This window comes from Helianthus annuus, chromosome 10 (assembly GCF_002127325.2).
Source record: "Helianthus annuus cultivar XRQ/B chromosome 10, HanXRQr2.0-SUNRISE, whole genome shotgun sequence".
NCBI lineage: Eukaryota > Viridiplantae > Streptophyta > Magnoliopsida > Asterales > Asteraceae > Helianthus > Helianthus annuus.
In genome coordinates, this window is record NC_035442.2 from 23,334,994 (window position 1) to 23,359,056 (window position 24,063).

The 24,063-nt window shown below is 39.3% G+C and overlaps 3 protein-coding genes across 3 annotated transcripts; 2 read left to right on the top strand and 1 right to left on the bottom strand.

Moving 5' to 3' along the window:
* Positions 1-9,922: 9,922 nt before the first annotated feature.
* LOC110880786 (zinc finger protein GAI-ASSOCIATED FACTOR 1) lies at positions 9,923-13,442 on the bottom strand. Its single transcript, XM_022129238.2, has 3 exons — positions 13,337-13,442; positions 12,013-12,409; positions 9,923-10,974 (listed from the first exon to the last, which is right to left on the bottom strand). Exons 1-3 carry the CDS (start codon positions 13,440-13,442, stop codon positions 10,104-10,106), a joined length of 1,374 nt encoding a protein of 457 aa, XP_021984930.1. The 3' UTR covers positions 9,923-10,103.
* A 3,668-nt stretch (positions 13,443-17,110) lies between these two features.
* LOC110880787 lies at positions 17,111-17,698 on the top strand. The gene has a single exon (XM_022129239.1). It carries the CDS (start codon positions 17,111-17,113, stop codon positions 17,696-17,698), a length of 588 nt encoding a protein of 195 aa, XP_021984931.1.
* A 41-nt stretch (positions 17,699-17,739) lies between these two features.
* LOC110880788 lies at positions 17,740-18,612 on the top strand. Its single transcript, XM_022129240.1, has one exon. It carries the CDS (start codon positions 17,740-17,742, stop codon positions 18,610-18,612), a length of 873 nt encoding a protein of 290 aa, XP_021984932.1.
* Positions 18,613-24,063: the final 5,451 nt, after the last annotated feature.

A 24,063-nucleotide genomic window follows, 5' to 3' on the forward strand; every position in this document is an offset into this window, starting at 1 on the left:
TTTAGATCCTACATTAATTCTCGTATTTAACTTTGTCCTATTCGTACACAATAGGTCAACACGCGCAGCAGCCTGTCTGCACTTTCAAGAATTTCATGGATTGCCGTCCTAGCACGTTCAGTGGCACTGAAGGAGCGGTTGGACTCCTCCACTGGTTTGAAAAGCTCGAGTCTGTGTTCGAGATGTGTGAATGCCCTGAGGCACGCAGGGTTAAGTTTGCCACTGGTACTTTGGAAGGGATCGCGTTGACTTGGTGGAACGCGCAAGTGCAGATCCTAGGGTTGGCAGCTGCTAACGCCACCCCTTGGAATGACTTTAAGGAATTGATTAAGTGTGAATACTGCACTCGGGAAGACATCCACAAGCTGGAGGATGAGTTTTATCATTTGAAGATGACTGGGTCAGAAATCGAGGCTTATACAAAGAGATCGAACGAGTTGGCTGTGTTGTGTCCAACCATGGTAGACCCTCCATACAAGCGTATTGAGTTATATCTCAAGGGTTTGGCGCCAGAAATTCAGAGCCATGTAACATCGGCTAATCTCGACAACATTCAGGCTATTCAGCGCCTCGCTCACCGCATTACGGATCAGGCAGTGGATCAGAACAGACTGCCAAAGCGTATCAGTGCTACTGCTACCGCTACTGCTTCTACTACACTTGCTACTCCCAGTGAAAGTAAGAGAAAATGGGATGGGGATTCTAGCAAGGGGTCAGCTTCAGTGCAGTCACAAGCTCAGCAGCGAAAGACAGACAGTTACCAGAGTCCCAGTCAGCACTCCTCAGGCAGCCACAGACAGGGGGGATATCGAGGGAACCTCCCGAAGTGTAACACCTGCAACAAGCACCATAGTGGTCAGTGTAATAAGGGTCGCTGTCAAAGATGCCTCAAGATGGGTCACGAGGCCAAAGATTGTAGAAGCCCTCGACCTGCGAACCAGAATCAGCAGCAGCCTCAAGCACAGCAGAACCAGCAGCAGGGTAACAAAGGGTGTTTTCATTGCGGTGCAGAGGGTCACTTCAAACGGCACTGCCCTCAGCTGAACAGGAACCAGAACAACAACAACAACCATAACAACAACCAGGGCAACGGGAACAACAACAACAACGGGGGAAACAACAACAATGGCAATGATGCAAGGGGCCGTGTGTTTGTGTTGGGGCAGGGTGATGCCAGAAATGATCCCAACGTCGTTATGGGTAAGTTTCTTCTCGACGACATCTATGTTACTGTTTTATTTGATTCGGGTGCGGATACGAGTTATATGTCTTTGAAAATGAGTAAATTGTTAAAACGTACACCAACACCCCTAAACACCAAGCATGTCGTAGAACTAGCAAACGGTAAAAGTGTAGAAGCCACACAGATAGTTAAGGGTTGTAGCATTGTCTTAGCTGGTCAGACCTTCTCCATCGACCTTATTCCTATAGTTCTGGGTAGTTTCGACATCGTCATCGGCATGGATTGGTTATCCAAGCAGCAGGCAGAGATTCTATGTAAGGAGAAGATCATTCGTATTCCTCGTTCGGGAAAGGAACCTCTCGAGGTTCAAGGCGACAAGAGTGGTGCTGTGGTTGGCATCATCTCTTTCCTGAAGGCTCAGAAATGTTTACGAAAGGGGCATACTGCTATCTTGGCATTGGTTACTGATGCAGCTTCGAAAGAGAAAAGGATAGAGGATATTCCAGTTGTACGAGAATTTCCTCAGGTGTTTCCAGAAGATTTACCTGGCCTACCGCCTCATCGTCAGGTCGAATTTCAAGTCGAACTAGCTCCAGGAGCCGCACCTATAGCTCGCGCACCGTATCGTTTAGCCCCAACGGAATTGGAAGAACTGTCAAAGCAACTGCAAGAGCTCTTGGAGAAGGGCTTCATTCGTCCAAGCTCTTCGCCTTGGGGAGCTCCAGTACTATTCGTGAAAAAGAAGGATGGCACTTTCAGAATGTGCATTGATTATCGCGAACTGAACAAGGTCACGGTGAAGAACCGCTATCCTCTTCCTCGTATTGACGACTTATTCGACCAGTTGCAAGGGTCGAGTTACTACTCCAAGATTGATCTAAGGTCAGGTTATCATCAGTTGAGAGTCCGGGATGAGGACGTCTCCAAGACAGCATTCAGAACTCGCTACGGCCATTACGAGTTTCTGGTCATGCCATTCGGGCTTACAAACGCGCCTGCAGTCTTCATGGATCTTATGGACAGGGTGTGCAAACCTTATCTTGACAAGTTCGTCATTGTCTTCATCGACGACATTCTGATCTACTCCAAGTGTCAGGAGGAGCACGAGCAGCACTTACGTCTTATCTTGGAACTTCTTCGAAAGGAGCAACTGTACGCAAAGTTTTCAAAATGCGACTTCTGGCTTCGTGAAGTGCACTTCTTAGGCCATGTGGTAAACAAGGATGGGATTCATGTCGATCCATCCAAGGTAGATTCGATCAGGAATTGGCCAGCACCGCGTACACCAACAGAAATACGCCAATTCTTGGGTTTGGCGGGGTATTACAGACGGTTTATCAAAGACTTCTCCAAGATCGCGCAGCCGCTCACTATGCTGACGCAGAAAGGTGTCGTTTACAGATGGGGTAATACGCAGGAAACTGCTTTTCAGTACTTGAAGGATAGATTATGCAGCGCACCTATCCTCTCATTGCCCGAGGGCACGGATGACTTCGTGGTTTATTGTGACGCATCGATACAGGGGCTTGGTTGTGTATTGATGCAGCGGGATAAAGTTATTGCCTACGCCTCTCGTCAACTCAAGGTTCATGAACGGAACTACACGACGCACGATTTAGAGCTGGGAGCTGTTGTTTTTGCGCTTAAGATATGGCGACACTACCTGTACGGTACCAAGTGCACAATTTACACTGATCACAGGAGTCTCGAGCATATCTTCAAGCAGAAGGAATTGAATATGCGTCAACGACGATGGGTCGAACTGCTTAATGATTACGAATGCGCTATCAAGTACCATCCAGGCAAGGCCAATGTTGTGGCTGACGCCCTCAGTCGGAAAGACACCCTACCTAAGCGCGTGCGAGCGCTACAGCTTACTATTCAGTCTAGTCTTCCTTCCCAGATACGAGCTGCTCAGATGGAAGCTCTGAAACCCGAAAACGTCACAGCTGAAGCCTTACGCGGTTCAAGGCAGCAAATGGAACAAAAGGAAGACGGCGCCTACTATGTAACGGGGCGTATTTGGGTCCCACTTTATGGCGGTTTACGCGAACTTGTGATGGACGAAGCGCACAAGTCTCGCTACTCGGTACATCCAGGTGCGGATAAAATGTACCACGATATCAAAACAACATACTGGTGGCCAAGTATGAAAGCCCACATCGCCACCTATGTTGGCAAGTGCTTGACCTGTGCGAGAGTCAAGGTTGAATATCAGAAACCAGCAGGTCTACTGCAACAACCCAAGATACCACAGTGGAAATGGGAAGAAATTTCCATGGATTTCGTTACGGGCTTACCTAGATCCCAGCGTGGGAATGACACTATCTGGGTGATCGTTGATCGACTCACAAAGTCTGCTCACTTCTTGGCTATCAAAGAAACGGATAAGTTCTCCACTCTCGCAGACATTTATCTTAAAGAAGTTGTTTCGAGGCACGGAGTGCCCACATCCATTATTTCGGATCGGGATGCACGATTCACGTCAGAGTTATGGCAAGCGATGCACAAAGCGTTTGGCTCTCGTTTAGACATGAGCACAGCATATCACCCTCAGACGGATGGGCAGTCTGAGCGCACGATTCAAACTCTAGAAGACATGCTTAGAGCGTGTGTTATCGATTTCGGCAACGGCTGGGAAAAGCACCTCCCTTTAGTGGAGTTTTCATACAATAACAGCTACCACACCAGCATTCAAGCCGCTCCATTCGAGGCATTGTACGGACGTAAATGCCGGTCACCTCTCTGTTGGGCAGAGGTGGGGGATAGTCAGATTACGGGTCCAGAGATTGTAGTGGACGCCACAGAAAAGATTGCGCAGATACGGCAACGCATGGCGGCAGCTCGCGACCGTCAGAAAGCTTACGCGGATAAGCGTAAGAGGCCGTTGGAATTTCAGGTCGGGGACCGGGTTTTACTTAAAGTCTCACCCTGGAAGGGTGTGGTTCGATTTGGTAAACGAGGCAAACTCAATCCGCGGTATGTCGGACCGTTCGAGATCATTGAGAAAATTGGCAAAGTGGCCTACAAACTGAACCTACCAGCTGAACTCGGTGCAGTTCACAATGTATTTCACGTGTCGAATCTGAAGAAATGCCTATCAGATGAGACCCTCATAGTTCCTTTTAAGGAACTCACTATCGATGAGCGGTTGCAGTTCGTTGAGGAGCCAGTTGAAATCACGGACCGAGATGTTAAGGTCCTCAAGCACAAGAGAATCCCTCTTGTTCGAGTTCGTTGGAACTCCAGACGTGGCCCAGAGTACACCTGGGAACGCGAAGACCAAATGAAAGAAAAGTACCCCCAGTTATTCGAAACCAATGCAACCACTACTGAGGCTGAAGCTACCACTGCTGAATTTCGGGACGAAATTCCAAATCAACGGGGGGATGATGTGACACCCCAGGAAAACCAGTGAACGATGTAACTTACCTAGCTTCCTCAGTGAGTGCGTACCAAATTTCGGGACGAAATTTCTTTTAAGTTGGGGATAATGTGACAACTCGAATTTCCAAGATTCTATTTCGCATTTATTGCACGTCCTTGTATTATTTAGTTGTTACTCGCACAATTGATTGTCATGGAATCTTATATGTTTTAATTGTGTGATTGTGCATGATTGTTTGTTAATGGTGAAATTGGTAAATATATGAACATGGTGGTGGAATTGTGAAATTGTTAGGGGATGGTGTACTTGTGTAAAATATAGAAATTGAGGGTGTATAGTGTAGTTAGTGAAAACTAAACCATACTTAACCCTAATCTCTTTTACTAATCATTCACTAATCATCACAAGAATCAAAAACACGTACCCACATTCCCTAATCCCCTCTACAACCATCTTCTTATCATTCTTGGAATCACAAGTCTTTTGCACCAAGGTTGATTGCAAATTCATCTAGGATCGAATCAAGGTAATTGTTTAATCATTGTGTGATGTTAAATTGTTGATTGATTGATTGGTGTCAAAACCCTAGTTTCTCATATGATAATCTCTGCATGATTGATTGTTTCTGATTCATGAAAATGATTTGGGTTGTGGTGGAATCATTGTTTGATGATTTAGAAGCAAGATAGGTTGAATGATAGATTGATGATTGATCATTGCACTGTACAAACGTATGAATTTAGGGTTTTCATGTTCGTATGATAGCAAAACGTAACTGTTCTGATCATATTGATTCTGTGCAAATTGAAGTTCACGCATGTAACTGTCTGAGTTTAATGTTATATCATATGTCTGAGTTTATTTGAGAACATGGTCCGAGTATAATGTGCTTGATGTTGTCCGAATATAATGCCTTATAATTGGACCGAGTTAAATGATTTGCCTTGGACCGAGTTTATTAAAATGTCATTGGGTCCGAGTATGTTAATGAAAAGTTGCCCGAGTTTAATGGATTGGATGTTACCCGAGTTTAATGGGTTGGATGTTGTCTGAGTTTAATGGATTGGATGTTGTCCGAGTTTGATAAATATACTTGGTCCGAGTTTAATGATTTGATAGTGGACCGAGTTTAATGACCCTATGTTGGACCGAGTTTAATAAATTGTTAATGGTCCGAGTTTAGTGTATCATCTTTGGACCGAGTTTGTTGATCTTGTAAATGGTCCGAGTTTAATGATTAAATGGTTGGGCCGAGTTTAATGGATCCTCTTTGGTCCGAATATAATGTTTGATATTGGTCCGACTTTAATGGATTATATACTGATGGACTATCTATTGGACCGAGTTTAATATGATTGACCATGTCTGAGTTTGTATGCTGATTATATGTCCGAGGTGGTATGATTACATGTGCTATCCGAGTTTTGAACAGGGGAGACCCCCCCCCATACTTGTCTGAGTTTTGAGAGGTGTATGATCCTGTAAATGTTCATATGAATTACGTGAATTGTATGAATGGGTTAACTGTTACGTGATACATGATTGATACATGATATTGGCTATCAAGCACTATGTGACATTAGATTACATGCGTATCATTTCGAACATGAACTGATTTGTTATACGTGCATGCAATAGGACTTGATTAATTACTTGTGAGTGCATAACCTAGCATACCGAGCAAACCAAGGTGAGTTCACACCCTTACTAAGGCATGGGATTCCCAGGGCACGGGAATTGGGATTGAAGGATTGAGATTGAATAGAACTGTACTTATACTGTTACTAGACTACCATACCACTGTCCTCGGTTGTGCAGGACACATACTATACCATACCACTGTCCTCGGTTGTGCAGGACACATACCTACCCTCTACGTAGACTTATACTTAGTGCTATCCTCGGATGTGAAGGATACCTATATTCATTACTATCCTCGGATGTGAAGGATACTTATACTCATTACTATCCTCGGATGTGAAGGATACTTATGCTAATTACTATCCTCGGTTGTGAAGGATACCCATGGTTACGAGTAGTCTAGTGGTTATACAACGTGGGAAGCCCCCACCAATAGAACGTACTAACGGCCCAGTAGAGCCACCTGTTACAAACGAACTTACTATTACGCATTTACTTTCTGTGAACTCGCTCAACTAGTTGTTGACCCTCTGTTACATGCCTTGCAGGACGTTAGGTATATGGAGCTTGCACACGGAGGAGCTGGTCGTTGTGGGGCTTGGATCTTGATTATCTTGTTAAACACTTTTGATAATTGATACTTATTTGCTATGGGCATTACAATAATTCGCTTCCGCTAAACGATGTTAACTTACTTGTGTTTTGGAAACACCTTTCATATGGAATTGGTTTGGATTATATTGCATTTACTTTTACTTTATACAATGTTCTGTATGATTGGTGGCTTGATCCTGGTCAGTCACGCTCCCAAGCGGTGATACTCCGCAGGTGGATTTTGGGGGTGTGACACTACCTGAAGGGAACTCCAACATTGGGGTTGTGGTATCCAAGAAAAGGCGATTTCATGCTCGAAGGGTATTCCGATTCAGATTTCGGATGCTGCAAAGTCAATGCAAAATCAACAACAGCGGGTTGTCAGTTCTTTGGACCTCGTTTGGTCACCTGGCAGTGCAAAAAGCAAACCTCTGTGGCTCTATCCACATGTGAAGCGGAGTATGTATCTGCTAGCAGTTGCTGCTCTCAGATCTTGTGGATCCAGCAACAAATGCGTGACTACGATTTGCAATATCTAAACACCCCTCTCTTTGTTGATAATGAGGCCGCAATAAATATAACGAAAAATCCAGTACATCACGCTAAAACTAAACATATAGAAATTCGTCATCACTTCATCCGAGATTGCTTCGAGAAGAAGTTGATACGAATTGAGAAAATCCACACTGACAATCAGAAAGCTGATTTACATACCAAAGCTTTTGACAAAACACGTTTTAAATTTCTTTTAAAACTGAATGGTATGATGCTTTTCTCGGTGTCGGATGCAATTAATGGCGTTGATGAAGGTACTGTTGTAGATGATGATGAGAAACAATCTGCAATGGTTTGTCGATTTTTTACTTGTTTTGGTATTTAGGAGGAGTAAATATTTTCAGAAAATACAAAAACAGTAAAAAATTCAAAAATCCAAAAACATGAGAAAATTTCAAAATCCAAAAACAATAGAAAACTGAAAAAGAGTTTGTGAGAAAAAGGGAAAATGATAGTACATCAGTTTGACAGTTACTGTACGCTAAAGATTTGTAAAGATTAAAAGCGTTAAACAGTCTCACTAATGATGTGTCGATAGGTTTTTACACATTTAGTAAGTTTGTTCGGGATATAAACTTTAAAATTTTTACTTACTTATTTCGTGGGGAACACTACTTGGATATATAGGTAACCCCTAAAATCTTGTTTGAAAGGTCCCTCTTTCTGAAATACTAGGTCTTTATACTCAGTGATATCTGGGGTATTATTCCGGGAGTTCTGCTGAATGGAAGTTCTGCCCAGTCCTCGAATAATACTTTCCGCATTGCTTGAAACATAGCATCGCCTTCAGCAAATTGATGAAACAATAAAATTGATAATCATTGCTGTTGTAAAAAAAAGATCCTCTAAAGGGGACACATCGAAAGTCGAACCGTCATCTCTCTGCTGAACGGAAGTTCTGACCTGAGCTCTCACGGTTTCGCATCTAACCCGTTACAGATATCATCTGTGGTATACTCACCTGTAAGACTGAATATTGGGATCTGGATACGGGAGTATATTCAAGAGGTGGGACACATGAATGAGTTTAAGTTCTTAATTCACCTAATGCGTATCCTGATCAGATTGAAAATTGTGTGAAATTTTAAGTGGATCAGTATATCGACAATCTAAGTGAATTGTTTAATTCTGAGTATGAATTAAAAGCTTAACGGTACTAGTGACTTGTCTGATAACTGATATGATTCCCTAACACGCTCATCAAAAATATGTTTGTAAATAGTTTACTTTCTTTACATTCTGCAATTTAAGTTTCTGTATTTCATTTCTAGTTTAGAAACTGTATTGAAAATTTAAAAAGATTTTTCTTTTCTACTATATTTTCCGACAAACCAGAGTAGAAAGTTGATTGTCTGATTCTCAAAGTTGAAGCAGAAGCAGGAAGTTTCTGGACTGGAGGATGAGGAGAGCTTATCTTGATAAAATCTAATTGATGAAAAGTCAAAATCAAGTTCATTAATTTGAAACTTGTTATTTTTATGAAATTGATTAAAAATTCTTGAACTAAATCAGTTTGATTTGTCTGAAATCAACCAAGGTCATTAAGTTGGACTTGGTAGAGTAATCGAGTAATCAGGGTCATTAACTTGGACCTGAATACTTGAGTGGATTTCTAAAACTGATAGATAATGTGATTTATTGTTAAAAATCAATAGATTGTAATGTTATATGTTTGAGAAACAGGTTGTGGATTTCAAAATCCCCACGGTATCAAAACGTTAAAGTTTGAACCAGAATTCAAGTCCCAGCATTCCGAGAGGGGGGGTCTGTGAAAGGGGGAGTCAGAATTCTGGATCAACAGTCAAAGGGGAGATTGAAGATAGAGATAGGATGAGATCGTGAACCTGTAAAGAGAGAGTTTTACAATGAGAAGGCAAAGTTGGAAAGAGATAAAGATTGAAGACTCGACGCCGAAGACTTCGTCAACATCCAATGGGGAGTCTGTTGGTGCACTGAATGTCTGTTTACTACATCTTAATCGAGTCTTAGGTATAGATAGGTTGATTAGGGTTGGAAAACAAGAAAAGTGGATTATACATGTTATTCCGCTTGAAATGACATGTTTGTCATTTCAAGCGAAATCAGATAAACATGTGATTCCGCTCCAAAATGTAACTTGGTTATTCCGCTCGAACTCACACTTAGGTATTCCGCTTGAGAGTGTTTCAAGCGGAATCAGGGTTCTATAAATAGGTCTCGCTTGAGTTCATTTGTAACGTCTGGAGCGGAATCAGGTCATGTTGTAAGAGTCAAGGTGCTGCCAAAATTCAGTCAGAAACACGTGTAAAGACTCAGAATTCAGTAATAGAGAAGAAAATTAAAAGGAACAAGCTGTGTGACATTGTTTACTTTGATTCCGCCTTAGTAAATGATGATGAACTGCCTTTACTGACTGTTTAGGGTCAAGGAACCGATCCAACACTCATCGCTTTTGTGCGCCCCCAACTTAAGTAATAGTTATAAGTATTTTATTGCCTCCTTTGCATAGATATTAGATTTTATCAAGATGAAAAAAATTTACAAAATTTGTATAAGACTAAACAACTATTTTAAAACCAGCAAATCTATAATTACAATTATGCATTTATTTTGAAAATTTCCATTTTCAGTTCCTTCTAAATGGGCTTTTCATATGTTGATGAATGCTCATTCATAAGTTATTGCTATGAATACATTGCTTGCATGTTTTGTTGCTTCAGTACCCCCAAGTCAATGTTGTTCATTCATGTGTATTGTTCCTGATCATTCAGTTCCCAAGAAATCGACTATCAACGTGTCCCTACCAGCACCGCGCCCTGACACGCTTCTTCCTATACCCGTATCACCTATACCATGAATCAAATCCGAGTTACTATTTCTTCTATCTCCATGCTCCATATTCATCAATCCAAGACTATGATCTGCACCCTTTAAAATATCACTATAAACTCCTATATTATTCAAAACAGGATCAGCATCCAAAACAGGTTTGGGCCCAAGCCCAGGCTCAGGCCCAGGCCCAAATGTACCTTGCAGGATGGGATTTGGCAAGGCATTGTTTTCTTCAGGTTGTGTCTGGAAGTTGTGGAATGGGCCTTGGAAATGACAGTATGATGGACTGGGCCTTGGTCCATCAGAATTGGGCTGGTCTGGGCCTGCCATGCTAGTGACATAGCTCTTTTGGATAATCGGAGAATTTACGATATTACTCGCCGTTGCACCTATTTCAGCTGCTTTTTGAAGCAAGGCTGTCGCAGACATATGGGCAGAAAGCAGGCCTTCGGTTTGTTGGAAGTTCACGTAGCCCACTGGCCCATTTGAAGAGCTGAGCTCTAGACCGATACTAGAAGATGATTCAACTATTGGGTTGTTAATTAAGGTACCTGAACTGGTTGAGAACAAACCCGCTGATATATTCATCGGCCTATAAAGCATTGGGATCTCTTGAGGGTGCAATTTGAGCGGGCTTTTCGGGTTGTAGTTATTGAATTGAGGGAGTCCCATTGACATACTATTTCTGGTGTTCATGTAATCATCCGACATTTGTTGTGATTGTAACATTTCTTGATTCATCTTGTTGTTTTCTTCTGTTAATGCATCGCAAAATGCTCTGTGAGTGATGAAACTATCTTTTCTGCATACGAACATGGTAAAAGTCGAAAGTCTAAGACAATAGTTATAACGAACCAAACAAATCAGACCCGTTTTTGCCCCCCACTGTTAAGAAATCTTGGATCCGTCATTATTCGTTCTTTTAACATTAATTAACAAAACAAACGGACACAAACAATTAAACCTAAACGAACATAGTTTCTTGTGCATGGTCGTTCTTTAACAAAGTGAATATATTCATGTTTATTTATGTTCGCTCATTAATATTCTAGACGAACATAAACAAACACAAAGAAAATAAATTAACAAACACCAATCTAAAAGTTAACAACGATAGGGGTTGCACCGCAGGTTGTAAAATGAGCTGGACACAACTTTTTTGGATGACTACGTAAATGAACAGACATAAACATACCTTAATGTACCAACATAAACGAATGTAAATGAACAAACATAAAGTAACATCCCCAAATTTAAATGAAGGAACGAGGCACATGTTGCATATTCGTTTGTTTATTAAGCTTTTGGAAAATTTGTTTTTAATAAACCAACCTTTGTCCCGTTGGTAAATAATAATCTTACTTGCGTAATTGCTATACAATAATCCTACCTATCAATATGTTGGTTCTTAATGAACTTCCGTTAATTATTTTTAACTGAAGTTAGTTTTTAAGTTTTATTTATTACACAAACAGTCCTGTAGTTGTAATTTACTAGTTTTAACTATTTTGTAAAACAAAAAGAAAAACGTCAAGGGCCATGTAATTAAATTTTATAAAATAGTTAAAACTAGTAAATTACAACTACAGGGACTGTTTGTGTAATAAATAAAACTTAAAAACTAACATCAGTTAAAAAAATTAACGAAAGTTCATTGAGTACCAACATGTTGATAGGTAGGATTATTGTATACCAATTACGTAGGTAAGATTATTACTTACCAACAGGACAAAGGTTGGTTTATTAGAAACCAATTTTCCTTAAGCTTTTTGTTCATGTTCCCACCGAATGGTTAGTTAGTTGAACATTATATTCGTTAATAACTAAGAATCGATCTAACCTTGAAAAGATGGTGCCACAATCACACTTGTATTCACGAGTGCCACACGTCTTTAAATGAGCTTTCCAATCGGACTGAACCGCATATTTCTTCAAACACCTATCACACTTCCATTTCTTCTCACCATGTTTTCTACTATAATGTTTCTTGATCCCAGTGAGATCACCAAGTGCTCGAGCTGGATTGTGATGAACACATGACAACTCGGGGCATATGTATACACGTTTTCGAGCATCACTACTCGTTCTTTGCTTAAGCTTCCATGGAAGATTATGACCTCTTCGATGCAACTGAAGATTTTGGTCTCTTTGGAACCCTTTGCTGCAAATCTCACATACAAATCTGTTGGTCGCTGTTAACGACGATGGTGATAGAGCAATAACTTCTGCTGTAGGATCTGCATGCATGCATGCATCAAATGTGAAAAAAAAAACTATGATTTAGTTACCACTTTATTATTTTTATCTTTTAGGTGGTCCAGTAAAATGATAAATGTTTTTAGAAGGTTGTTGGAAGTGTTTTGTTTTCTAGGGAGTTTGGTACACAAGGTAGCAAGCTCTAAAAAATGGAACTTATCGGGTATACTTACACGACAAAACTAAGAAAAATGAGTCTGTTCCTTTGACTAGCGGACTCTTGTTGAGCATGTTGTTTTGACTAGCAGACTACTCCCTATAAACCAAAACAAGTTCAAAAACCACCTAGAAGGGCTTATGATTTTGGTAGATCAGCTAGAAATTAGTAAAATTCTCTATCTGTGGAATGTTTGTTTTGGATTTCTAGATTTTTTTTGAACGGTAGATCAACTGGATTTCCAGCTTACTCCAAAGGGCCATCATATGCTGTTAAAACCCCTCACCCCAAGTTCGAATCCCTACCAGAGGTGTTATCCCATATTTACATAATTTTGCACTTAGTAGGAATCGAACCTGAGACCTCCCCAGGAGGAAACCACTTAGTGGAAAACCGCCTGGCCAATTGGGCTATACCATATTGGCTTTTGGATTTCTAGATGGTCTAGCAAAATGATAAGTGTTTCTAAGACAAGACTCGATACAAGACGAAGTCGACAGACACATGCACTAACAATCTGATACAAGATATTCACATGGCATGCGAACTCATCGGATACATTGACATGCAAAACTCAAAAAGATGAGTCTGCCTACTTGACTAGCAGACTACGATCGAGTCTGCTCTTTCGACTAGCAGACTCCCTATAAACTAAAACAAGTTAAAAAACAACATAAAAACGCTTATGATTTTGCTAGACCATCTAAAAAAACTAAGTAGAACATTGAGATAACTATGTAAGAACAAGTACCTGGTGTTCCTGGTAAGTTTCTTTTTTTCTTAGTAGGAGGGAGTGAGGTATTGTCTCCAGTGTTCCCTGAAGAGAAAGTGCCATCATCTCTGGTGAGATTAGACATAAACCTAACAGATTATGTGTTCTTTTGAATAGATGATATGTGGATTATTAGAATAGAAAATGAAGCAAAGTTGGGGGTTTATGAGGAAGACAAAGAGGGAATTTCCAAGGTTTGTGTGTTTTGATTGATGAAATAGGAGTTGATGGTGTATGTATGTGGTGACATTTGGCTTATATAATTGTTGGATTCAGTTTGGCATTAAATTAGTGAGTTATATTAATTCTTTATTAATGAGTTAATTTGATTTAAATGTATATAAAGGTGGTTTAAAATTATTATTATAAATAAGAAGTGACAAGAAATTCAATATATTTTGAGTGCTATAAAAAGTACAACATTTTTTAGTAATAAGTTGAAACTGTCATCTCTACAATCAATTTAAAAAGCTTACAACAATATTGTATGTATGCAATAACCTAGTTTGTATGTAAAATGATTTACTAGTGACCAAAAATACAAATTTACTTGTTTTTCTTAACGGTGAAAAAATGATGTATATAAAAAACTAGCAAGAAACTGGAAACAAGAATACAAACAAAATACCCTTACAAAGAGTAGTTTTATGAAACGTTAAAGAGTCACTTGTCAATTGCAATCTTTCACAAAATCATAACGATTGGCTATGAAATTTTGGGTCGCTAACCAGGTGTCCGTCAAACAAAAACAATAGTTGGTACATATAGTTCAAAAACATCTCTTCACTATGTGTTGTTGCATGAGTGATCTAACCACCTGCCTCAAAATTATAAAGCTATATATCAAGACTAGTGGCTCAAACTTCATAAGATAAGCTTAATATTGATTTATCTTATCTGTTTTGAAAATTTCCAAACTTGATAAACAAGTTAATTTTAAAAGTTTTAGGAAGGCTAAATTAAAAATATTGATCAACTTAATTATAGACAAATGAAATATCATAACTTATTTTCTTTGTTAAATTTTTATCATAAATATGGACTAAAGAGAAGTAAATACTCTTTTTAAATAATTTCTGGTAAATAGCCATCTTTTAAATGTTATGTTATTATAATTTACTCGTTTTAAAGGATATCGATATATTTATTAAAAGCATACTTAGTAGAGTTTTTTAGGGAAAAGATCAAATAGAAAGTTAATTTTCGCTAGGAAGGATAGGAAGCCATATGAATATGACATGTGGCAGATTTTAAAATAAAGAGAAAGGGTATTTTAGTCAATCCAACTCCTTCTTCTTCCTTTTTCAAAACCCAGTAACTTCAAAACCCACCATTTTCAAAACCCACCATCTTCAACTATTTCTTCACTTTCTATCTCAATAATCACTACATTATAGTGCGATTTTCATCACCAATCAATGATTCAAAACCCGATCAACGTGTTCTTCAGCTTTTTTTTTGAAGAAAACGTAGTTTCATTTCATAAAAAATCTCGTTTTTCCGGTGATTTTGGAGATAATCACTCGATTCGTTCGATTCGAGCGTTGATAAGTGTTTTTATCATTCAAATTTCGTCAATTGATGAATAAATCGACTTCGATCCATGTAAGAAATTCTTTAATTTCATATTCATGATCTGGGTTTTTGATTTAGTCATTGCGTTTTACGATCTTTGCGGGGTCCCAGAGGCGGCAGCCCCTGGCGGGGTCCAAGGGGCAGAGCCCCTGGCTGGGGTTGAGCTGTACTAAAAACGCATCAGAAAAATTAATTTTCCATAAATTGGCTCATTTACGTAAAACACATTTTTTAGGTGTTTTCAGTCTATTGCGTTTTAGAATGAGTCATTTTTAAGTATTTTCTGGCCATTGCGTTTTACATATAAGACATTTCTTTGTGTTTTTGGTGCATTGCGTTTTAGGTAAAACACTTTTTATGTGTTTTCTAGCCATTGCGTTTTACAAATAAGACATTTATGTGTGTATTCTGGCCATTGCGTTTTACATATAAGACATTTCTTTGTGTTTTTGGTGCATTGCGTTTTAGGTAAAACACTTTTTTATGTGTTTTCTAGCCATTGCGTTTTACAAATAAGACATTTCTGTGTGTATTCTGGCCATTGCGTTTTACAAATAAGTCATTTCTTTGTGTTTTTTGTGCATTGCGTTTTAGGTAAAACACATTTTTATGTGTTTTCTGGCCATTGCGTTTTACAAATAAGACATTTCTGTGTGTTTTCTGGCCATTGCGTTTTACAAATAAGTCATTTCTTTGTGTTTTTGGGCATTTTAGAAAAATGTCATTTTTTAGGTTTTTTTTTCATTGCGTTTTACGTAACTGGTGGTTTTCTATTGCGTTTTACGCAACTGGGTTTTAAATTTTCTTTTTTTAAAATATAGCAATAGTATACTCGTTTTAAAGATAAAAAACGCTCGTTTTTTGGGTGCAATTTTTATAAAAAAATAATGTCGTATGAAAGAGTTATTAACGTTTAAAAAATGGGGGGAGAGGAATTGGAGGAGAGAGAAACTATTGGCTTGGATTGACTAGAATGCCCTTGAACAAACTCACGCGCCTCTTTTCTTCCTTTCAATTTCCCTGATTTAATCTTAGCCCTTGATTAACTTAATGGATGGTCAAGATCACTTCCTATCCTTCCTAGCCAAATAAACTTTCTATTGTATCTCCACCCGAGTTTTTTATATACAATGCACTACCAATATTTGTGTGTTATAAACTTAAGTTGAATAGGGCAAAAATAAGACATTCTTCTTAAATGATACCTACTTTTGTATGTTTGCTTGTTTCATATATTAATAGTAATTGTTAAGATATGGCTGACAAGACAAAAAAAAGAATATATATAGTAATCGTGTTTTGTACTCAACTCAATATAATTAAAATGAAAGATTAACCATGGTTTTCATCGTATATTGTCGATATGTCTAATGAAGAATCGACTAGCCAAGCATGTAATGACAAATACACATTTCCTTTTAGGGGATTTCATTTATCAAAATATTATTATTATTATTCAAAGAAAGCTTGCATAGAAACAAATTAGAGGCTATGGGAGTGGGACAAAAGTTAAGAATAAGCGGTATAGTCGTCATCCTCATGTCATATCAGCCAAAAAGAGTTAATAGTGCCCCCTCTATCATACCCCATGCGTTGTCATGGGGGTACTATTGGTGGGTTGTGGTTGCAATGGCGAGATGTATGTGTGTGAAGTAGAGGGGGCACTATTGATGGGTTGGGGCTTTTTCTCATACTCTCAATGTTAGGGTGTGTGTGTGTGGGGGGGGGGGGTGACACAATTGATGAGGTGAAACTGAGATGACACAATAGAAGCCCTAGGGGTTCTGTTTCATACCCTCCAGCCTAATCTAATCGACGTAAATAAACAAAGTGAATGAGAATAATAGTAGAATCAACCAACAAGGCGGCAAGGTTATCCTTTTTTATTTTGAATTTACAAGAATGAAATTGGATGCACATTTGACATGCATCAATAAGGGAACCACGGGGATGCACATTAATGTTAGTTAATAGACAATTATGTAATTTAGGAAACAATATTTGTTATATTTGTCATGTAAATATCTCCTCTAGGATAGGAGATTGATTGTACTCTATATATTCTGTGAATATCAATGAGAAGGGCAACTTTACATTCCTTCATGGTATCATACCTAAAACCCTAGCCGATCCTACTTCTCCCACCTTCCTTCTTGCGCCGATTCCCCCTTCTCAACCATGTCTTCCTCATCTTCTTCTGTCAACCCTGCAGTTACTGTCACTTCTATTAAAAATCTCATCCCCGTTACCCTTGACATTGAAACCGACCACTATACCACGTGGTCCGAGATGTTCAAAATCCAATGTAAAGCTCATCTCGTATTCGACCACTTACAACCCAAACCGGCTACGGCTACGTCTTCATCATCCGGCCCGAACAAAGAAAAGGAGGAAGAAAAGTCTGCGACGACCGAGACATGGGAACGTCTCGATTCCATTGTCTTACAATGGATTTATAGCACCATCTCCACCGATCTCCTGCACACGGTTCTCAAACCCGATACCACTGCATACGATGCCTGGACCACAATCACCAACATCTTTCAAGATAACAAAGCTACCTGCACGATCGACCTCAACAAGAAGTTCGCCAACACCCACTTGGATCAATTTCCGAATATGTCGGCGTACTGTCAAGCCCTCAAAGTAATTTTTGACCAGCTATCCAACCTGGATTCTCTTGTTAGGATGAACAACTTGTGTTATAACTCCTCTCGGGTCTTACCGAACAATATGAAAACACTGCTTCAGTCATATAACAAATGAAACCACTTCCGGACTTCTATGACACCCGTTCGCGGCTGTGTATGGCACAATCAAGAAAGCTAAGTCAAGCCCGCCATTCGGCTCAGTCGGCTGGAACGGCTCTTACCGCTACAGTCGATCCACAGCAGCGTGACAACAAGGACAGGGCCGAACAGCGGGATCCTTCTGACCGGGGTCGTGGTCGCGGCCGCGGAAGAGGCCGTGGACGAGGAAGAAATGGCGGACGTGGCAAGGGCAGTTATGGCAGCAGCGGTTATGGTGGTCCAGGTGGTAACGACGGCACTTCATCTTTTTGCAGCGGCGGCACATCTTCTTCACAGGCCAACATTCCTTTTGGAGGTTATTACCCGTGGCCATATGTTCCTACTTGGGCCGGCCCACCCAATAGGGCTACTCACCAACCTCAGCGGGCTTCATGGACCCACTTACCACCTTGCCCCTATCCAACTGTGAACAAGCAAAATCATAATGCCGCAGGTATTCTAGGACCTCGTCCGACTCAATCCTTTGCTGCTACTCACACGCCAGCTGACATTGATCAGGCCATGTATGCAATGTCGCTCAATGACCCCTCTTGGGCTATGGATACGGGTGCCACAGGTCATATGACTTCTGACTCTAAACTCTCGTCTTTTTTTAATAATAGCATTATTCGAAACATCATTGTGGGGAATGGTCAAACCATTCCCGTGTATGGACAAGGCGACCTTACCCTCCCCCCTTTAAAATTAAACCAAGTTCTTTACGCACCATCCCTAATTAAAAATTTACTTTCTATTCGTCGTTTTACTACCGATAATCAACTATCTATTGAATTTGACCCGTATGGTTTTTTGGTGAAGGATCTCAAGACTCGGACCCCTATCTTACGATGCAATAGCTCCGGAGATTTATACACCTTTGATCCATCCTAAGTCACCAAGATTACTTTTCCCACCGCTATTTCGCAAGACACATGGCATCAACGTCTCGGTCAACGGGGATCTTCTTTAATATATTATGTGATCTTTGGACTTCCCCAATTCTTAGTACCCGGGGGGGGGGTCACCATTATTACATTCTATTTCTTGATGATTTTACCAATTTTTATGGACTTATCCTCTCACACACAAATCTCAGGTTTTCTCAATTTTCACCACCTTCTATAACATGATTCATACCCAATTTGAACGCAAAATCAAACAATTTCAATGTGATAAAGGTAAAGAATACAACAATCATATGTTCCAACAATTTTGCAAACTCAATGGCATGCATTTTCGTTTCTCCTGCTGATGTGCGTGAAGTGTGTTATATCTTGGATGTATATTTTAAGCCCTTTTTACACTTTTAGCCAAGTTTTAAATTTATAAAACACGATATTTACTAACACTAAACACACATATGGGCAAGTGCACCCATCGTGGACGTAGTATAGTGTTGGTAAGATACCGAGGTCGTCCAAGGACACAAGAGCTTTTAGTACCAGTTTATCCTCAACGTCTAACCAAATCAAAATGTTGGAAAAAGATTTTTAAACTAAGAAAATAAAACTAACTAAATGCTGAAAAATAAAATAAAAATAAAAACAGATAGACAAGATGAATCACTTGGATCCGACTCGTGTATTAGTATAACCTTTGATTATTTTCGCACTTTTGCACTTGTTTAAGAGATTATCTTAGTTATTGTAGTAGGCCCCTCTTTTGAAGGCGACGTTACCCTCAACCCAGTAGTTTGAGTCAGCAAGGATACAATCCTAAAGGGTCGGATTATTGAAAGATAATGAATTAAGTTATTAATGCAAATTATGGTAGGCCCTTCTTTTGGAGGTGATGTTACCCTCGACTAAGTAGTCTGAGTCAGCAGGGATACAGTCCTAAATAGCCGGGTTATAGTATTAATAGTAGTTAACTTATGAGGGGGTCAAAGAGTTTGGATCCCCGCCATCCAATACCTTTGGGTATTGAAGGAGATCCTACTAAATTTGACCCAGGTCCCTTGCAGGACCTCTAAACGCTGAACAAGGGCAAGACCCTTACCAAACCGTTCCCTTAACCCCCGACCAGGTAGCCAACATACCTCCATATAGACCGTGGAGATATGAATGATGAAAATCTTTTATTTTATATAGACAGTAAAATAATGCCAAGACACCACGGACAAACGATAAGGAATAATCACCTTCAACATAAGCAACTAGTTATTAAAGTCATTAATACAAAACCAAATAAAAAGTGCAAAAGATTAAAAATAAAAAGTATTATACTAAACACTTGTCTTCACCAAGTGATGTAAGAGACTTAGGCAAACATGGCCTTGATTGTCAAGAACTCTTACGATCAATCTTGGATCCCGAGACGACTCACACACTCTATGATGGACAATGGATGATGGTGGTGGATGATGGTGTTGTGATGGTGGTGGATGTTGGATGAAGTGCGATGTAGGAACGTTTTTGCGACCTGACGAGTCGATCAGAAGAGTGCTTAGACAGAATCAGAGGTGGAATTCATTGATTCAGTCTTCGTAAAGCTTGATTTCACTACTTAACGTCTCCTTTATTGATTATATGACAAATATACAAGATTCTGGAGACAAACGGACAGGGCTTCGCCGTTACACCTTCACAACACACACTACAGATCCGCTCAAATGACATCCTATATATAGGCATATGGGTTCGCTTATATGGACATGTCCATATAAGCGGACCTATCATCAGTCAGATGAGCGAACCTATATTTGTGACATATAAGCGGACCTCCTGATATGACCTATAAGCGGACCTATCTATTACATGATTACTCGATTTCCGTTCACTATACAATCAGCCCTACCCTAAGACTCGAACGAAGATGTAGTCGACAGACAACTGCACCAACAGACTCCCCCTTGAATGTTGACGGAATCTTCAGTGAGAGTCTTCAATCATTCACAGCTCTTCAATCTTGTTCGATCTTCTTCAGGAACTCTGCCTGGAATCATATCTTTTTCAGGATCTTCATCCTGGAATCATGTGCCTGGATCTTTCTCTGGCTCTAACTTTCATCAGACTCCCCCTATCAACGAGCTGGGATCGCTGTCTGGCATTTGTTATCACCATTGAAATCAAATCCTGGCTTTATCAGTTTAAGCTCTCCTCAGGTTCTGCTATACCTCCTGGCTTTCCGTAGCCACAGGATCAGAAACCTGCAACCCTCAAACACTCTATTACAAACCAAAATAATTGTGATTCAACTTAATGAATCAACTAAGCATTTGAGACAATTTACATTTAAACCCTGATCACAAATTTGAAACATTCCAATTTCTGATTCAACCTAATGAATCATTTTAAACATTTCAAATCACTTAACCAACCTAATATTTTTGTGAGTTTGTGCAAGAGGATCATATCAGTTTTTGAGACACATCACAAGCACCGTTAAGCTTCTAATCGTTTTAAGTTCTAAACGATTCACATAGATTGACGATATAGCTGTCCTCTTAAATTTTCATACAATTTTCAATCTATTCAGGATACTATTTAAGTGTTTTATGAACTTAGTTCAATTCATGTGTCCCACCTCTTGAATATACTCCCGTATCCAAAATCCCAATATTCAGTCTTACAGGTATGAATACTACAATGATATCTGTACATAAATTAGGGAAAAAATGCGAGAACTGAGGGATCTCAGGTCAGAACTTCCGTTCAGCAGAGAGATATCAGCTTCGACTTAGCAGTGTGTCCCCTTTAGAGGATCTTTTTAGCTACAACAGATGATTATCAATTTTATCGTCTAATCAGCTGAGGGCTTTATGCTATGTTTCAAGCATTTTGGATAAAGTATTAGCCAAGGACTAGGTCAGAACTACCATTCAGCAGAAGTCCCGGAATAATACCCCAGACATCATAGAGTATTAACACCTAGTATATCAGAATACGAGACCTTTCAAACGAGATTTCAGGGGTTACCTATATATCCAAGTAGTGTTCCCCACAAATTTCACAAGTTTGAAATTTTAGGTTTATATCCCGAATAAATCTACTAAATGTATAAAAACCTATCGTTACATCATCAGTGAGACCGTTTATCACATTTGGCATTACATTTCTTTAGCGTGCTGTGATAGTCCAACTGATTTACTATCATTTCCTCTTGTTTCGCAACAAAACTCATTTTTACAATTTTTCAATGTTTTTGACATTTTCAAATTTTCTAATTTTTTAAAATTTTACTCCCCCTAAAATCAAAATATGTTTCAATTTTGATTTTCTGGGAAAATTTGAAACAAACTGTACAAACATGACAACTTGATGAGAATCACTTCAATTCTCCATCCACTTGGCATAAACAATCAGAACTCCCCCTCACAACAAACTATTTTCCCATTGTGATCTCAAAACACTTAAGTTTGTTTTAATCAAAATGGTATTTTCGGAAAATATAAGTTTGTTTACCAAACATTTTAGGTACGGGGTTACTTCATCATCTTGTTTTTCGATCAGATGTAGGAAAATCCAAGTACAAGTTAATGTCCTTGATTTACCATTTGCAGTTCAGAATCCTCAGTACCACTTGCAAAACATAAACTCGTCTAATACCTCTTGTAAGAAAAACACATACAAATCTTTTTTACCGTTTGTATGATTGACGTTACCGAATAGTTTTTGAGAAATATGCCGATTCATGAACCACGATACCATCTTGGGATCTCCGGCAATTCCTGCAAAATCTTAAACACTGATTTAGAAAGATGCCGATTCATGCTCCACGCTTACAAACCTGGGAGCTCCGGCAAGTCAGGATTTTTCATTTAAACAGATTCACCCAAGCCTGACCATCCTTGGGTGATTTCGAATTCTTGTTCAACAATGGTGGAAAATTTGCATCATCCATTGTTAAACTAGAACTCTCCTTTTTTACCTCAACCAATGGCTCCTCTGGCTTTGACAAACCAGAATCATTGCCTGCAGGTGGCTTGTCTGACTTTGACCTGTCAGATTCATCGCCGACCATTTTCTTCTTCTTCTTTTCCTCTTTCTGTTCTGTCCTCAGATTTGTATCTGATGAATTCGTCTTGCTAGACTTTTCAGTCGAAGGAATCAATTCATCAGAACTCTTATTTTTCCCAACGGATGAACCCGAGGACAAAATCCTTTCAAGATACTCTCTCGCCTTCTTCCTCTTCTTCCTCAGTCTGTCTTTCTGCCCCTGTGAAAGTTTAACTTTCTTTTCCTGAATTGACCGTTCTTGAACTTTAGGTTTCAGAACCTTCTGTTCCTGGGGCTTGACTTTGACTGGAATCTTTGTCGATTTCTGAGAATTAGCCCTCAATCTTTCATTCGATCTCCTTGGGCAATCTCTGGCAATGTGACCTTTGATATGACAATTGTAGCATCTTCTGGTCTCATAACTCCAATTCCGGCAGTTAACAGCAATGTGTCCTTGACAACCACATCGGTAACACACTCTGTTATCGTACCGTATACCACCTTCACACCAAATGCTCAGATCATAGCATTGTCTGGCTTGGTGATATTCCTTCCTCAAGTTTGCTGGATTTGGCTTTTGAGCACTGTGGTCCGACCTGCACCACTTATTACCAACATTTTTTGAGTTTTCATTTTTTACTTTTTGTAATTTTTCATTTCGATTGGATGCTCGATCTGATGAACTTTTATTAACTTTTTGTTTCTGTTCCACTTTCTTCTTCAAAGGTTTTTGCTTAGAGCATTCTCCCTTTTCAGTCGATTCCAGAACAGTTTTCTGAAATTTTTCTTTTGATTTCAAAAATAATTTTTGTTTTTCAGATTTTTTATTTTCAACATCAGATTTCACACCACAATCTTTAACTTTGACATTATCAAAGTTTGTGACATTGTCACTTATTGGAACTGAATTGATTGGTTTTGGACAGGGAAACTTCAAACCGTCTGATGCAGTCACAAAACCTATCAATTTCTTTTCAAGTTCATCAATCTTGATTCTTGAATTCTCAGCTTCTTTTTCAAGCTGAGAAATTCGTTCAAGATGAGACTTGATAGATTTTTCATTCTCATTCTTCATGTTTTCAAGAACAGATTTTTCATTTTCCAAAACTTTTATCTGTTCTTGAAATTTTGTCTCATTAGCTTTCAAATTTTTGTTCTCAAGTTTTATCCAGAAATCGTCATTTTCTGATGATTTCTGTTTGTTTTCAAAAACCTTTACATTTTCTTTCAAACCTTTGTTTTCAAATGTCAAACTGTTCAACCCATCCAACAGTTTGTCATTTTCAGCTTTCAGTTTCTCACAATTTTCCTTCAAAGCTAGAATCTGTTTTTCATCAACTTGCTTCTCGTCTTCCAACTTCTTGACTTTTGATGTCAAACTTTCGGCATCCTTCAAGAGTTTGTC